Source organism: Zonotrichia leucophrys, chromosome 4 (genome assembly GCF_028769735.1).
Source record: "Zonotrichia leucophrys gambelii isolate GWCS_2022_RI chromosome 4, RI_Zleu_2.0, whole genome shotgun sequence".
In the NCBI taxonomy this organism is placed as follows: domain Eukaryota; kingdom Metazoa; phylum Chordata; class Aves; order Passeriformes; family Passerellidae; genus Zonotrichia; species Zonotrichia leucophrys.
The window spans coordinates 32,569,310-32,586,662 of record NC_088173.1 but is presented as its reverse complement, the minus strand read 5'-3'; the positions used below and the strand labels follow the sequence as shown (position 1 = coordinate 32,586,662).

General features: G+C 41.4%; 1 protein-coding gene across 6 annotated transcripts in view; it reads left to right on the top strand.

The window, feature by feature from the left end:
• Positions 1 to 17,353, top strand: part of BMPR1B (bone morphogenetic protein receptor type 1B) — a 251,679-nt gene that overhangs the window by 231,190 nt on the left and 3,136 nt on the right. For all 6 annotated transcript variants that reach the window (XM_064711043.1, XM_064711047.1, XM_064711046.1 and 3 more), the window contains 7 exons: positions 362 to 464; positions 6,482 to 6,578; positions 7,390 to 7,528; positions 12,303 to 12,495; positions 12,938 to 13,235; positions 15,525 to 15,700; positions 16,973 to 17,103. In XM_064711043.1, the coding sequence (XP_064567113.1) occupies positions 362 to 464; positions 6,482 to 6,578; positions 7,390 to 7,528; positions 12,303 to 12,495; positions 12,938 to 13,235; positions 15,525 to 15,700; positions 16,973 to 17,103 (1,137 nt within the window). The remainder of the gene's footprint in view (positions 1 to 361; positions 465 to 6,481; positions 6,579 to 7,389; positions 7,529 to 12,302; positions 12,496 to 12,937; positions 13,236 to 15,524; positions 15,701 to 16,972; positions 17,104 to 17,353) is intronic.

The window sequence follows — 17,353 nt, the reverse complement described above, 5'->3', positions numbered from 1 at the left end:
ACGCAGCAATTCCTGTATTCTCCTGGCTAACCTGTTTTGGATACCTGTATTAACTCATTTTTGGTCTAATTGATAGATGTATATGACTTTCACACTGGTGACTGGCACCATTAGAGAAAGTCAGTCCCTTCTGCAGCATTAAGGCACCAACAGGAGTAAGTTTAGAGTGAATTAACATTTTAATTACCTGGATGAAATATTGCTGGATATGCTGGTTGGCAGAAATCCTTGCTCCACACATCCTAGGAATCTGAAACAGATTGCAGTCCAGCTAGCAAGCACATCTTTCAAGTGCCAAAATGACTGTGTGTATTTACAACACAGGTAATGACTTGCTTTCCATCTAAATTGCTTGTTGCAGGACACTCCTATTCCACACCAAAGAAGATCTATTGAATGTTGTACAGGCCAGGATTACTGTAACAGGCACCTTCACCCTACACTGCCACCACTGAAGAATCGAGGTAAGGGAACAAAATCCGATCCTAAGCCGATCTTTTCCTGCTGTTGGTCCTTGTGCCTTAGGGAAAAATAGAGCACAGATTGAAGCACCCCATCCAAAAGCATGTGATTAGAGAGGAAATTGGCATTAATCAGTATATCTCCATTCCTGTAAGTTGTGTGTGGAGTGGTGCTGATGCTTGTGTGTTTCTGCTGCACACATGCAGTGAACACAAGATGCATTAGAGTTGCATGATGCTGTCCTAACACAGGCCTGTGAGCTATCAGAGATCATCTCAAGGACCTAGGCTGGTCGTGGCAGAGGATGACTCTTGCTGTGTTTTTCTTTAGCCTGATAATAAAATGGAATCCTCTCTCCAGTCCCTGTAACATACATTGCTCTCATTCATAACTCCACACACAAATTGGTCAGTTCAAGTTGGCACAAGTCTGTAAGTGTTTCTTATTTGCAGGACCTGATCACCCAGCCCTGAGACAATAATGACTCACTAAAGTGTATTTTTATGTGAACAGTGTAGCTGAAAAAAGAAAGTAGAGTAAGAACTCACACAGGTTTAAAAAAAAAAATATTTGAGAGCAAATAGGCATGTATTAACTTAGTAGATGCTGAGGCAAGGTTTTAGCATTATTGTTTGTTTAAACATCACTTTCTGAAAGCTGGTAAAACTATTTTTGTCTGGGTGTTCAGAATAAATTTTATAGACGTATATTCCTAAGTGTAAATTCATCCATAATAAACTCTTGGCATTGGCAGGAATTGTGGCAGTCAGTATCGAGTCAGTTCAGGCTTGCAGAAGAATTTATAATTGTGGTGTTCTGTGTTGAAGATCCAGATCGATGCACAGATGCACTCTTAATTTCACCAACAGCAGATACTTACACGAATGCATGCTCAGAGAAAGCCTTCACTCATGTAAGCTGTTCCCTTCAGGCCTGTGAAATTCTGCACAGATGGGCTGCAGAGTCAGGCCTTTGGAGAGTAGTATGTAAATACTTCACTGTTTACTAGCAAGGCATTAAGGCAGCGAAACCTCATAAAATTCTGACTTCCAGCAGAAGAGTTATGTACTACTTTGTTGGTTTATTTAATTTTAAAAAGTTCTTTGGATTGAGAGAAGAGCTCCAAAAAGTAGTCAATATTTGTTCACACTTACTTAGTCTTTCATTAAATATCAGTTTGAAAAACATTGCCATGATTTCTTCTTGCTACTGGCTGAGTTTATGCTACATTAGGAATACTCAGAAATACTGAATTAGAGCCTAACACTAGACATCCATCTATAAAGATTTTAGTTATTTGGCAATGCTATCTGCTACTTACAAAGAAAGCAATGGACCAAGCTTTTGTTAGTGGCAGAAGGTGTTTGGATTGAGGTTGGGTTTTTCCTGTGTGTATGTAGGATAAATAAAGTATCACTGGGCAACCATGGTGGCAGAGAGAATATTTTTTAAAAGAAAAATTTCAGCGAGCTGAAACAGGGTTCTAGCTGTTCTGGGTTGCAAAGTTGACTATTTTAGCATGGCAGACAAAAGGTGATGTAGTCACTCAACACAATCAAAATATTTTTATTTTTTTTATATAAGGTCTCACACTACAAGCATCCTGACAGTGTTTTGTAGAAATGGATTTCAGAAACTGCTTGAATAAATGTGGCTGAACAGGGCTGAAGTCACCACCTTTATTAAAGCCTTAGGTTAATATGTCATTCTCAGCCTGTTTTAATTTGTTGCTGCTGTATCCTAGTATGAAACCTCAGGATAAAAGAGCCACAGTTTGAAACAGCAAAAAAAAAAAAAAAAAAAAAAGGGCCATAGTTTGAACCACAGGCCCTCACTGCAAATAGGTACAAATACTGTATACAAATACATACTACTGCCAGTGCCCAGTGCTGTGGCTGTGATCACTGTTTCTACTGGAGGCATTTAGATTAGGCTGTAATTGTTTGAGTAATGTTAAAATTGTACATCAAACTGTAAGTACAGGGAAAGAGAGGTGAACTTAAAACAAGCTTCTTGGAAAACCCTTCTGGTCTTTAGGGTTCCATCAAAGATACACGTGCTTCTCAGCATCTGAAAAACAAACAGAAATTTGGCTTCTGACGAGCTCACATCTGAGGTGATGCCTCATGGGAAGCAAGGTCTAGGGGGAGCATGCAGCTGCAGGTCAGGGGCTGTTGAACTCAAAACTGACCTGTGCACCAAGGTAACAGCTACAAAGGCAAGGGACTTGTGCTCTCTAAGTGCTTTTCCAGGCCTGGCATGTGCTGCAAGGCAAGATTTATGCCACACCCTATCCTTCTCCTCTCCCCCCTGGAAACAAAGGAGGACCACGCGAGCTAGAAAAATTAACACCGGTCAAAGCAAGACTTGTTAAGTAAGATGGAAGAAACAACAGCTAAGCCTAAGTTTTGAGCTCATCTTGGTACAGAACTAGCAGGATAAAATGTCCCAGGGAAACCATTAAACCCTTGTGCCAGCTATACATCTGTCTTATTAAGGAAATGAAAGTCATAATTGGGTCTGATATAACACCTCTGCTTTAAACAATAAAAGATATTCCTGGAAATCCCAGAGAAAGCACAGGCTGAGACCAGTCAAAAGGAGAAATATGTCTTTACTGATTTAGAGCCTACATAAGCAGAAGTGGTGGTGCCACCGTGTCTGGCTCCCTGCCTGTATAGCCAGTGATGAATGGGCAAGGGAATGATTGGAGGAATGATGGGGTTTGATGTGTGCACACAGTCTCCACGCCTCGGATTTCACTGCCGTTTTTACTTGGATAGCTGTAACATTCTGAGCTGGAGGGACCTGGGGTGGGAGGAGAACCTCCTCTCCCTTTGATATGCTGACTTCTGAACCTTCTGGGTGGCATTTTCAATGCACTCCTTAGCATGGCCCCGCTGATGACAGTGAGTGAAACGAGTGGTGGAGGAGGGGGAAATTGCAGGAGAAAAACAGAGAGGCAGCTTGGTCCCACCGAGCTCCCTGCTGTCACCAGCCTGCACCACTGTTTTCCTACAACATTGAGTTGTTAATGTGCTCTTTGCTGGGCTGCACTGCTATCAGCAGCCAGGGTGTGTGAAGAAGCTTCCCAAACCTGCAGTGTGTTTGTTTTGCACTTCCCACAACGTGCTCCCGGTAATCGCTCACTGCTGCCTCCGTGGAAGCTGCTGCTCATTCTCCTAACCCTGCTGCTTGGCACCTGGCAGTTCCAAGTGACACAGCAGTGAAAAACACAGCACTGGACTTCTTAAAGGACACAGTACCTCCATCACAACTGCACTGTCCAGGACCCACCATGGTGTTCACCACAGAGCCCACAAGCGAATCCCTAGGCGGACGCACGGCTGAGCTGCCCCATCCCTCCTCCTGGTGCAATAATGCAGGGAAAGTGAGGTTTGTCCTGCTGCCCTGTGGGAACAGCCTGGGCTGGAGGAGCAGGAGAAGAAATGCAGCCTGGCTCAGTGCAGCAGAACAAACAGACATTGTTGGTGTGAGGATGGGGGCTTGCATTTAATCTTGTGCTGTCCACACACACACCAGCAGGTTTATGAAGTCCTCAAGTTAGGCAGCAAATGAAATCCTGTCCAAATGCTTTAAAAATGCAATAAGTGTTTGAAAGGTGGGACAGTAGCTCACTTGCCATCAATATTGCCTCTGAAATAGCCAAATAAATAGAAAGGCATATGGAACTTTCTGTCCCCTCCTGTGTGAGCCAGTTGCATGCTGTGCACAGTGAACCACTGCTAAAGCTGTGCCGCTGCTGGCATGCCGACACCACCCACCACAAGAGGGTCAGCTCTGCATCTGCGCAAAGTCTTGTTTCCTGCTCCCAGCAAGGAGATCAGGACACATTCCTTTGTGTCTTTCATGATTTCCTTATACTTGCTTCACATAATTGCATTTGGGTACCCAAAGAATTTTGCAGTGTTGGAGCCTGAAGTTCATCTGAGAGCTGCACAGCACTTCCAAAATGCTCTGGGAAAAGCCACCTGCATTTACTTATTTTTCTGAATGGCAGAAGCCCCTTAGAAACATGGAGCATAAGGTTTGGATCACTTAAACCCTAAAAATTGTGGGAATTGGATTCAAGATTGCAGCATGTTTGTCATCCCTCTCCAAATGTACATTCTCTTACACGCACAGACAGCGTGAACAACTTTACGGGCAATACCGTGTCTGCAAAAATGCACAGAGTTCCATGGCCTTAACATCTAGCAGACACAAGTCTAAGATCTGAATTTTTCCCTCTGTGAAAGCTGACATCAGCTTTTGTTACTGCTAAGCACAGAAGCTCAGCTTCCATCCTGTCATACTCTGTGAAGTGGTAGAACCCTTGCTGTGGGTGGTTATCCGGGTTTCTCCCAGGTACGGAATGCCGCTTTATGGTCTCTGTGCTCTGCTTATTCATCTCTTGGGCTGTGACATCTGAAACTGTGACAACCCACACATTTCAGAGGGAGGTGGTGCTGACACAGGCTGCTCACACAGCACAAGCCAGAGCCCTCAGCCCTGCCGAGCTGCCATCGCCTTCACGAGAGCTCTGATTCCCCAGTGGGCTCTCGGTTTCGACCCACAGCCCGCTTTGAGTGGCAGGCCAGGGGCAAAACTGCTGTGACAGGCAGAAGGATGGGCTCGAGGGTTTTCCTGATGGACTTCGTGTCAGTGTCCCCTTTCAAAGGCATCAGCCGTGTCCTGAATGTTTACATTGTCAGTGCTTCCGAAGCAGGCAGTGGCAGGTTAAAACATGACCAGTGTGATCAGGAGGTGTGCTGGTAGGTAATCTTTGTTTGTAGTGGGAAGGGGAAGGAAAGAAATTGTTTGGGAGGAAAAAAAAAGAAAGAGAAACTGTATCTTGAAAATAAAAGAGTCTGAGAGTAAACTAAGAGTCCCTTAGGAATCTCCTGGTCTCATTACCCTTGTAAATCTGAAACATAATAGCATCGTTCCAGGACCAGTCAATAAGGATGGATTTCTTGCATTCTCCGATGTGTCAGGCTTTGGAGTGAAGGATGCAAGACAGCAAGGCTGGAAGAGCTTCAGAAAGCATGGCCCTCATTTGCATCATCCGATTTGTTGTTGGAAGGGTGGTTTGTGTATGTACAGGCTGAAATACTATAATTTTGAGAGTTTGAGTGGCAGGAGAGGTTAAAAATAATAGAGCTGGATGTCTTTGTTTTTCAGCAGAGAAGCATGCGTGAAGGTCACACTCTCTTGCCTGAGCTGAGAATTCAAATTTGGAGATTAATGTTATACTTTAAAAGAGAATACGAGTCTGCTATACAAAGGTTGACTGAAACATTTTAATAGTTTTTATGCCACAGCATTTTCTACAAGTTACTTGACACATTTTCTTCTCAAAGTGTTTTGCAGAGAAGCCACTGGAAGGATAGTTTTGCCCACCAGCATAGGAAGGACTTGCTAGCACACAGGACTGCTCTAGAGCAGATGGAGAAGAAAATTCTTGCTCAAATGTTTAAAACAGGATCTAAGAGACAAATTGTTCTGTAATGATGGAAACATTACACTTTCAAGGCCTCTCATGACCTGCCTTGTTGGAGGTTGAATGGTCTGTTGTGTCTTGCCTTGTAGAGTAAATGCAGTTTGGTAGGTGATTTGATTTGGTTTGGTTTTCTTAGTTACTCATTAGGGTACTACTTAATCTGAGTGCTTAAAAAAGGCAGTGGTTTTTGCATTTCCTGGCTAATCACTCAGGTTAAGACCCAGAGCTACAAGTCTTGATTGATTTTCCATTCAGAGGCAAGCAGGGAATTACAAATCAAGGCAACGTTTTGCCTGAGTGAGGACTGAGAAAACAAATAGGGTTTTTTTGACACTGGAAGTGTCAGTTCTGTCCTGGTCAGTGAGGGTCAAAGAGGAAGCCCACAAAATCCAGGAGTATCCTGTACAGGAATTACAAGAAAAGAGTGGAAATCATCCTGTGTTCAATGCACTCCTCACATTGACTTCATACCATCTCCCTTTCTAAATCTTCCAACTTTCTCATTTTTAACCGCAGACTTTGCTGAAGGAAACATTCACCACAAGGCCCTGCTGATCTCAGTGACTGTTTGCAGCATCCTTCTGGTGCTTATCATCATATTCTGCTACTTCAGGTAAATAAGGCAGCTTGTTAATGTTCCTCTCAACATTTATCTTTTTATAGATTTAGGAAATTGAAAAACAAAAAATAGAAGTGGACCTTAGAGGAAAGAAATAAGAAACTGTAATTTTATCATGAGGAAAAAAAAGTGTATTTTATTGATGCTATTCACAGGGGTACCTGTGTGATGGATTTCATACAGAATCTTTCACTCAACATCCTTAAAAGCCATTCAGGTAGAAGAACAGAATATTCTTTAGTGAGAAGCCCAAAGGACAAATTTTGTAGAGAAATTTGTGTAAGGGAAATATATCTAAGACTTCTAAATTTGTTTATGTGATGAAGAGCTGATCATAAAAAAAAAAGACAATACAGGAATGTCAGTAAATGTATCTAGAGTGGTATCATAATCTACATACATTACATTTTAATAATTTGACATATTCCCAGTTTTTTACATATTCCCAGATTCCATGACCTTACCTTCTCTGGCTCCTAGAAGTGCACTGCAGACAGTAAAATAAAGTTACTGACTTGGTCAGTGTTTTAGACATATTTAAGTTTCTGAAAGGAACACATTTGGTTGCTTTGCAGATTTACCCCAGACTGCATGGCCTGTGAGTGTTATACTTAGAATTTTGATGATGTAAACAGTTGCTAAAAATAAAATGAAAAATGTTGGCCAGCGAGTCCAGTGTATTCCTCAGGGAAGCAGAGAAATCTGTTAGTCTATAAATGAAGGAAATGTGAAGGGCATATGCATTATTCATTGCACATGTGTTCATTGTATTCAAAACTCATTTTGTTTTCGTGCAAAACCTCAGATACAAGCGCCAGGAGACGAGACCCCACTACAGCATCGGGCTGGAGCAGGACGAGACCTACATTCCCCCCGGAGAGTCCCTGAAGGATTTGATCGAGCAGTCCCAGAGCTCAGGCAGTGGATCCGGGCTCCCTCTCCTGGTAAGGAAGCGATGCTATTGTAGTGCACATTTCAAAGGCTAAAATGTGGAGAGGGAGAAGAGGCACAAAAAATAGATTTACATATCCTCTGTTTTCTTTTAGGGTTTCTTGGGGTTTTTTTTGGGTTGATGGTGGGTTTTTTTGGTTTTTTTTGTTTGTTTTTTTTTTTTTTTTTCCTCTACCAGAGATGACAAGGAGTTAGACTGGAGAACAGCTGCTTTAGAAGCAGGGGATTTTTGTCATGTGAACTAAGCCAAAAAAGGTTAGGGTAATTTTTCTGCCTCATTTAATTTCCTATTTTAGATACCATAGGGTAAGTACAGGCTAGGACAGCTCATGGAAGTATATCATCATGTTTGGTTTTTTTACACTCCAGTGTCCAGGACAGCACCTGGCCCACTGATGTTGTTTTCTTCCTTTGTATGTGCAACATACAATAGAATTTCAAACACTGCCCCATCACCTTTTTCTAAAGGGAACTGTAACTTGTCAGACTTGGAACCTTTTTATTTGTAGGCTCTACTTTGCATTCAGAAGTCAAGGAGGATTTTTTTCCTCGTAGTATGGCAATCTCAGAAGTCAATGGGATGGAGTTTGTGATTGTTTCTGAACAGACTCCAGGATTGTTAAACCTGCTGAAAAGGCAGAATGATCTGTGGCAATATAGTTCTGTTCACCAGGGGGTTTTGTTTCTGGGGAACATCACTGGTAGAAAAGAATTGGTAAAAAAGCTAGGTTACTTATTTAAAATAAGTGCCTCTGAGAAACTGGAAGATTTTATTTTCATTTTTCAGAGTGGGTATGTCCCTCCTGTCTTCCAAACCTATTAGTTTGTATTGATGCTACTACCGTAGGTGTTGTCCAGCTTCCAAGTACCATGTACTGTCTGGCTGGTTTTTGTCCACACCTATTTTTTAAACACCCTAAAGAAGACATTAAATGGGAACTTTTATATTTCCCTAAAAATGAAGCAACAGACTCTGTCCTATCCCATGCCAATGTCCTTCTAGCACCCTTAGTGGTTTTGGTTCACTAATTTGAGATTTTTCTGGCCAATGGAAAGGGAGAGATCTTGTGTGCAGTTTAGGACCATTCCTAATGAGTTTCCAGCTGATTTAATTGTGAGGGATTCTTCCTTTTATGCTTTGGGGTTTGGTTGTATTGTTTTTGGTGGTTTTTTTTTTTTTTTGCACCTGCCACATCAAGGTCTTCATCTTCACTTGTTCCAATGACATAAAAAATGTAATAATTTAGAGCAAATACAAAGAAATTGGTTGTACTTCTCTGAGAGGATGTGTTTCCAGCAGCCCATGTGGAAACAGCAGTGCATGGCTCAGTCCTTCATCCCAGGATCCCAAAAAAGCTGGAGCAGTGCTGGTTATGACTGCTTGTTCTTTATGCCTTCCTCTGTCCCAGTGAGCAGTTTGAAGGAGGGATCTGTGGTCTCAGTGCTGTCCCCAGGTCTGCCCTTGCAGTGGATGGGAAAAGGAACTGCTGCTGCGGAGCTGCAGTCATGGCAGAGGTGCCATCCCAGCTGGGATTGCTCCGCAGCTCCCAGAGCTGTGCCTCTGCCCCATGAGCCAGAAACCCTCCTGCCTTGTGTCAGGCCACTCCTCTCAGGCTTGGAGACTCTGCAGCCACTGGACCAGGATTTTCCTTCAGGAACTCTTCCTCCCCATCTCCCTCTTGCTTACAAAAGCCCCATGCAGTTGTTTTTTCACTGTTTAGTAGTGATTTTGAGTGGAAGAGAAGAAAATGGGTCTTGCACTTGGCAGAAGGTGTTTGCTGCATTCCCAGACAGCCCCAACCCCTGTGACCTCGCAGGAATGCACAGAGTGATGCCTCGTGCCTGAAACAAGTGTATAGGAGGTGCCTGGCAGTAATGCTCTGCTCTTTATTGTGCAAGAGCTTATTTTTAACCTTGTTTCTTGTGCAAAGACTGAAACATCCAGGGTTATAATTTCAGGAAAGTAAGATGCAAATTCAATGCAAAATGTCACCTTATGCTAACCAGTAATGTTTTTCTTCTGTGTAGAACATTTATTCTAACGGGTACAAATATTATACCCAAAACAAGTACTAGCCAAGAATTTGTCAGTGTGACATTCAGCAAGTGTTCTTTTTCCTGACCCATCTGTACCTCTGACAGAAGAGTTTGCTGCCAGTCAAATGCTGCAAAATGGTCTGTCTGAAGAGAGTGCTGAACTACAATTTGGTCTCTACCTTCTCACACATTTTTTTTTCATAATTTCCCTTCCAATGAACTTTGCTTTTCAAGGGACTGCACCAGAGCCATAGGTATGAATTCTCTGTTCAAAATATTAAATTTGCAAAAGGTTGGTCTGTCTAAATTTTCATCTTCAGTAGCTGAACACGTTTAGCTGAATGCCAGGAAAGTAGAAATAGTTGGTAATTGGATTGTTTCCACTCAGGGAGACGAAAGAAAAGGTCATGTAACCTTACCTGACTGCTTACAGAGCTCAAGCAGCAAAATACACAGATTTAAAAAGAAATGAGAAACCCCCATCCCCACTCAGTGTAAATAACTTACACGAGCACATCATTCAGCATGTTTATGAAATCCGTTCAGCCAACAATTTTGATTGACCTATTTGTTTTAGAAATCATAATTGGTTTATGATTTAAGAATGAGCTGAATTCCTTAAAAGAAAAATAAATTGTTCATAGGAAATCATTTGACCAGTTCTAGCAAGACAAAACCAGGTTAAGGCCTTTCACATAGTATTCTGCCGCCTGAAAACCCATAACAGAAATGTGTTTTTCATTTTCTTAATGTAATTTAATAAGGAACTTTTCATCATTAAGTATTGTAATTGCATGTACTTTATGATGCCATTACATATATTTACACAAATTAAGTTATTTGAGGTAACTACCTTATTGTTCAGGATGCATTTTTAAAATGGGCAAAATAGAAAGCAACAATGCTAAAATGACATTACAAAATGTTACAGCAAAATTCCAGTGTAATATAACTATTGTTCAATCACTATATGAGAGTATAAAAGATAAATCAATTTAAAAAATAAAGGCTAATCTCTATTGTTGGCTTTCATTGATGTTAATCAAAAATAATGGCACTGAAGCTACCATCTTGAACATCTAATGATGCAGTGCAGGGCTGGAAAAATGGAATTCTGTTTAAATGACAGAAGAAGAAAACTGGGGTATTTGAAATAGCTATGCATAAATACCGCAGTATGTTTTGCTTCTTAAAATTGTTCAATATGAAAACCAGTGGTTCACTTAAAAAAAGAATGATGATAGACCTGACCTAATAGGTTTTGAGTTTGTCCTTGGATGCACAATTATGCTGCAGTCATAGCACATTCATGGCAGTGCTGCCTGACATTCCCAAACTGGTGGTTTCCACTGGGCCTCCCAAGCACAACTAAGGAAGCAAATTATTTTAAAAAATCAAGTTTCACTCATTTCTGTCTGCCAAGATTGCAAAAATATTTTTGATTTCATGAAATGAACATGATTTCATAGGGATTCAGTTAGAGCAGTTAGATTCACTTGCTGCAATAAAACACTGGAGATTTGTATCTGGATGGTGGCAAAAAGAGCAAGAGGCCGCAATTTGAACTTGTGCAGATTTTGCCAATTACTTGAGCCAGGTGAAAATCTCATCACATTGGTGGCAGTATTCCTTCAAAATCTTACCAAACCCTACCAGACAAAAACTCATTAGCTGTGGGTTTAACTGGCAATGCTGTAGCACAGGAGGGTGACATTTTAAATCCCCTTTTATATTAAGCTGAGGCAGAGTCAGCCCCGTGAATTGTGTTGCAGCATCCACTCACATTTTTATTTGTGAACTTTTAGAAAGACATGATCTGCAGACATGCTCGAATCTGACAAGATTATAAGTCTCCATTTGTCCAAGATTTTTTGTGGCTGTAAAAGCTTGTTAAATGTAGAGGCAGTCTGTCATCCTTGTGAAGAGAATCTCTGCAATGCTGCTGTGGACATTGATCTTGCAATACCCATGATTTTAGCTGACAGTACAGCCACTGACAAAGCTGGCACAGACACTGGAAAGCTGTTCTTTCAAATATTTTGGGGGGGGGGGGGAAATTGCTTTTTATGAATACGTAAATATCATTATTTAAATCCGTGTAGGCACATGTGTTTTAACTCTGTAAGTAGTGACTGAGGTTCCTAATCAAATATATATATTGAAATAATTAGGGGTGGCAATTTAAAAAGGTAAGTTTGTAATTTTGCTAGGTTTGGAGCTCTTATAAGCTTTTGACTCTTGCAAGCCCTAGCCTTGAATCTCAGCAGTGTAAGGAACATCCCTGTATTAATAGAAATGTGTTACCTACCCCTTTGGAATTTGGACTGCACTGAGGTGACCAGGAGTGTTTTCTGTCCAAACTTTTCCAAAAATGACAAAAAACCAAATCCACCAAGCACTACATCCTGCAGAAAGGTTTTAAAAAAAATCAAGGTGCAGGGACAAACATTTCCTTTACAGTGACTGATGTAATTTCTTGAGACACCACAGTATATTTAAGTAGGCATGGAAAAGCTTCTTTTTAGTGGTGGGAATGTTCTCAGCAGCAGTGTGTCCTGGAGAAGACGGGAAGCGTCTGCAATTGTGGAGGGTTGCTGAAATCCATGTCACAATGGCTGCGTATTCCACTCTCTCCTGGGCTGGCTGTGTGGGAAGCAGGCACAGGAGGAGGGAGGTGAATGCAGAGATTTCCACTGAGCAAGGTGTAAGAACTGCCTTGGCATTTCACAGGTTCAAAGGACCATTGCAAAACAGATTCAAATGGTGAAGCAGATTGGAAAAGGTCGCTATGGAGAAGTCTGGATGGGAAAGTGGCGTGGCGAAAAGGTAGCAGTGAAAGTGTTCTTTACCACAGAGGAGGCCAGCTGGTTCAGAGAAACAGAAATCTACCAGACTGTCCTCATGAGGCATGAAAATATTCTTGGTGAGTGAAATGAAAGAGAATTATTTGATGGTGAACAGGTTTTTAAGATTAGCAATTTTGTCTTTGCTGTTATCTGATGTCCTTTCCGATGTGCTTTATTTCCCTCTGTGCTCTACAATTAGCCACCCAGAGCTCTTCAAAGGAAAGTTGTTTAAAGGATTATTGAAACATAAATAAAAGTTAAAAAAATAATGGGGTTTAGGTGTTGTTATTCCAAACACAACGTGTCTGTTTTAGCTGCTGGTATATCCATATCTGGGCTTCTGAAAGTGCATTTAAGGCTAGAGGTGAGGCACAGCTGCATGGAAGTAAGATGAAAAGAATTAAATATGTTATTGAAACAAACCTGCTGAAATGGATGACAATCCAGAGTTCTGAGCAGTCCAAAAAAACCCCTGAGAAGTATTAACTTGAAAATAACCTCTTTTTTTTCTTTTTGTAGGATTCATTGCTGCAGATATTAAAGGTACAGGATCTTGGACCCAGCTGTATCTTATCACTGACTACCATGAGAACGGCTCACTTTATGATTACCTAAAATCCACCACCTTGGACACAAAAGCCATGCTGAAACTGGCTTACTCCTCTGTCAGTGGCTTGTGCCACCTGCACACTGAGATCTTCAGCACTCAGGGCAAGCCTGCCATTGCCCACCGTGACCTAAAGAGTAAGAACATCCTGGTGAAAAAGAATGGCACCTGCTGTATAGCAGATTTGGGCTTGGCTGTTAAATTTATCAGGTGAGTGGATGTGAGGGGAAGTTAATAAATCTGGTGCAAAAGTTTCCTTACTTGTTGACTGAGTGTGCACAAGTGAGCAACGCCTGCAGTGTGTGTGCACACCTGGGCTCTGCTCATCTGTGTGTGAGGTCACCTGTGTGGGGAGAATGTCACATCAGCACCTCATGAAGGTGTATAAATAGTTGCTTTTTGATTATTTGAGCACATTAGCTGTGTTTGTATAAAGGGTCAGTTTTCATCACTCCGCCCTCCATGTATTGCTGCCCCAGTATTGCTGGCACACAATGAAAGGACACAGCAGTGACAGGTTGAAGTCACATCACTGAGCTTGTCACTGAAGCATTCAGCTTGTCTGATCCCATGAAAATTCACTCCTCAACTTAGAGAGAAAAATAATAATAATTTGCACTAGTTACTAACTAGGATTTATTGAAAAGGACCCCATTTGGGCTGCCTTTTGTTTCATTTCCTACAAATCAAATTGCCCAAGTACAGATTTGATTTTTGAAATGGCTTTTAAATTTGATTTTAAAAAATGGTTGTGTGTTTAAACAACTTAGAAAGAGCAGACAGGTAGAACTTGCTCACTCCTGGGATTCATGAGGAGCCACTGCTCTCTGACAGCTCTGCTCAAAAGCAGCTCGGGCTCTCGGTGGTGGTCCTGGTGGTGGAGGCGCGTGCTCCGAAGTTTCTGATTTTTCTGCACACAGAAATGTGTCCAGAATACATAGACTGAAGGTTTCCGTTTCAGAGGTCGGCTTTGAAACCGTGCACTCCCTGGAGTATTAAAAAAATTCAGGAATCCTGTACAAATCTTGAACTGAAATTACTCAGAGTGAAAGGAAAGGCAGTTTTTATGTTCTTTTCTTACTGTTCACTTACCTACCGGGTTCCTTGGTGAGCCTGACCTTTCTTCAGGAGACAAGAAGGGAATATTTTTACTTTGAGGAACAGAGGGCTAGAAAACAACAACTTGAAAATACACAATAAAAAGTTTTGGGGAAGAAATTCACCCTTTGCAGGTGTACTTTGCCTGGCAAATACAGAGCAGCACACTGCTTAGCTGTGAATGAAGCAGAGCGAGGAATTACTGAGTGCTCTTACAAAAGAAGGTGAAATTTGGATTTTTCACACTCCAGATGGAATTTATGTTATGTACTTGGCTTGTTTTCATTCGGAATCCTTCCTCAGACAGCATTTCTCATGCAACAACAAGGAACAGAAAATTGTTGGAAGAGGAGTGCTCTGCTGAAGCTGATGATTCTAGTAAAATTCTTTGTGTTTCCATTTCATTTGAAATAATACAAGATAATGCAGGTCACTGGATTTATGTTACATTCTTGCAGGTGTACAGTAGTGCCACTAGCATATGTGTGATTTAATGACTGTGTAGGTGACTGGTTGTACCACAGACACAGCTTTTCTTCATATCAGAAGGTGAAAAAAAATTGCTGTACATGAAGAAAACTATAGAAATACAATTATTCTGTGAGCATCTGTTGTATCCACCATATTTAAAATACATACCTTTTGAAGGTGAATAAAGGAAAACAGACCTTTTCAAGCAAACCAGAGTATCTGCCATATATTAAACTTTTAAATATATTGAAACTGACGTAGCTGAATCTGAGTTAATAAGAAAAACAAGATTCCATTCACATAATTAATGGGAATATTTTTCCCTGTATGTCGTCTCTTCTGGTCAATGTGTGAGGTGTGACACATTTGCTTAGATGTTTTTATGCATTTATCTCTCTGTGTCTGCATATCTAGATGTGTAAAGGTTGGAAGGGATCAAACATAATGCATGCAAAAAATAATAGTTAGATTCATCTGTCTTGCAGATGTAATTTGCTACAGCTAAAAGATACTGCCCCAGCTACTTGGTCTCCCCCATTAATTGCTGAGACTGAAGCATTAGGTGGTGGAGTATGTTAAGAAAACAGCGTTTAATGAAGATTTGATTGTTATCACTAACATTAGAGCTCGGGCTAATGCTAATGAAATCTCACAAATGTTACAGCATCCCTGTTGAGTCTTATCTCCATTGTGGTTCTGCATTTGAATGCTTAACATAGCCTCAGGCGGGTCAGCCTTTTAAGGAGGGTTGCCTTCACACTAAGAGGCTTTTCTTGCAAGAATTGTTCCATTAAGATTATGCATTACTTTTGACCTTGTTTGAGAGTGGATGTGATGTGGATTTACTACTTCTTCCATTGAAATTGCTTTATTTTCGACCCACTTTACTGCATGCTTGATGCCCTTTTTTTCTCCTTCTTTTTCTTTTAGTGACACAAATGAGGTAGACATCCCTCCAAACACCCGTGTAGGAACAAAACGTTATATGCCTCCCGAGGTGCTGGATGAAAGCTTGAATAGAAATCACTTTCAGTCCTACATCATGGCTGATATGTACAGTTTTGGACTCATCCTTTGGGAGATAGCAAGGAGATGTGTTTCAGGAGGTAAAGAGCTGGGAGATCACTTTTAATTGTGTCAGTGAACCTCAGGCCTTCCATTGCGCCTTGTTTTCCGGGTAATTGTTTTACAGTAATAAACAGATGTGGGTAAACCATACAGGTAACTCTCCTAATTTCTGTTTTCCTGTTGAAACTTATTTTGAAGCATCAGTCTGTGCTATTTCAACAGCAGAGATTTAGACTGTATTTTAGTGCTTGTTTGAAGGCAGCTGATGCCTGCACTGAGGAAGTGTGGAACTCATTTTGGGACCTTTTCTAAAGGCATCATGTTTGTGCTGGACTGGGGCTGTTCAGCTAATTTAGCAGAAAGAAAATAGTGGTTTCTTAGTTCAGTTAAGAGTTAAATGAAAGGAGGAGGACAAAAATTTGGGGGTTGCTGTTTGAAATAAATAATCTTTGAAATAAATAATCTGTTTACTAGACAAGTAGCAAAACACCGGAGGGAAGTGGCACTTATTACATCACTGTCATGCCAGTGATGTGCCTCATTTCCCTCTTTCTGCATGTAGAGCTCAGTGTCGTGCAGAAGTGATGGCTGTTGTACCTCTCTTTTGCCACTGGGAAAGTTAAATGCACAGAAATGACTTGGTAGCAGTTCTGTGCCGGTTTGGTGGTAAGAGTAGAGCATGTCTCTCTTGGGTCTCTGCTATCTTCAGCATTCCCTATGGGTTTTTAAATCCTTCAGTGTGCTGAATGCTCACCCTAGAGAAGCTGAATGTTGCCAATGAGCAGCAGGATCCCTGTATTTAAAAGCTGGTGATGTGTATTGCAATGTTGTGAGGTGAAATCTGTAATATTTTTGTCATTGCTGCTGTGCACAAAGAATGGTACCTTGCCATGTTCTGAAAAGGCGCAGAAATGCCCTTTAGCGTTTTCCAGGTCCACTGATAAGAAGGAGACCTAACTCAAGGTTAATTCTCTCTCAGATTACTCTGATACAGACTCTACACTAATTGCTCTTAGTGTGAGAACTTACTGGAGATTGCTGGACTGGACAGCAGTGATAGAAACTGTTCTCACTTGGCTAGTTACTGCACTTTTGGGTTAGATACCTGGCCAGTCTTTACACAGCAGTGGTTGCATTGGAACTTGACTGTGGAATGAACTTCTAGTCCTTTTTAGGGGCAGCACACCCAACTGTTACAAAGTATGGCCAATCTGTTATAGAATGAAAGGGGAAAAGGAAGGTTTTTTTGTTTCTTTGTTTTTTTTTTTTTTTTTTTCTGCAAGTGACAGGCAACTAATTGCTTCTTTCAGGAATAGTTGAGGAGTACCAGCTTCCATACCACGACCTGGTGCCCAGCGACCCCTCGTACGAGGACATGCGGGAGATCGTGTGCATCAAGAGACTGCGCCCCTCGTTCCCCAACAGATGGAGCAGTGATGAGGTACCTCTCATCCCTCTCAGCATGCAGTCTGTGCTTTTACTCAGAGCTAAGGACTGAGATTGACCCAGTTCTGCATCATTTTGAGGGAGGAGGATATTTATCACTGGTGCTGCCATTTGGGAAAAGCAGCATGTAGATGAATAGTCTGTGGGGAGATGAAAGATTTAGGTGGCATGAGGTTTGTGAGTGTGGGGGAAAAAAACAACCTCCCTGGGATGCTCGAGGTCTTGTGCAACAGCCAGTGTGAGAA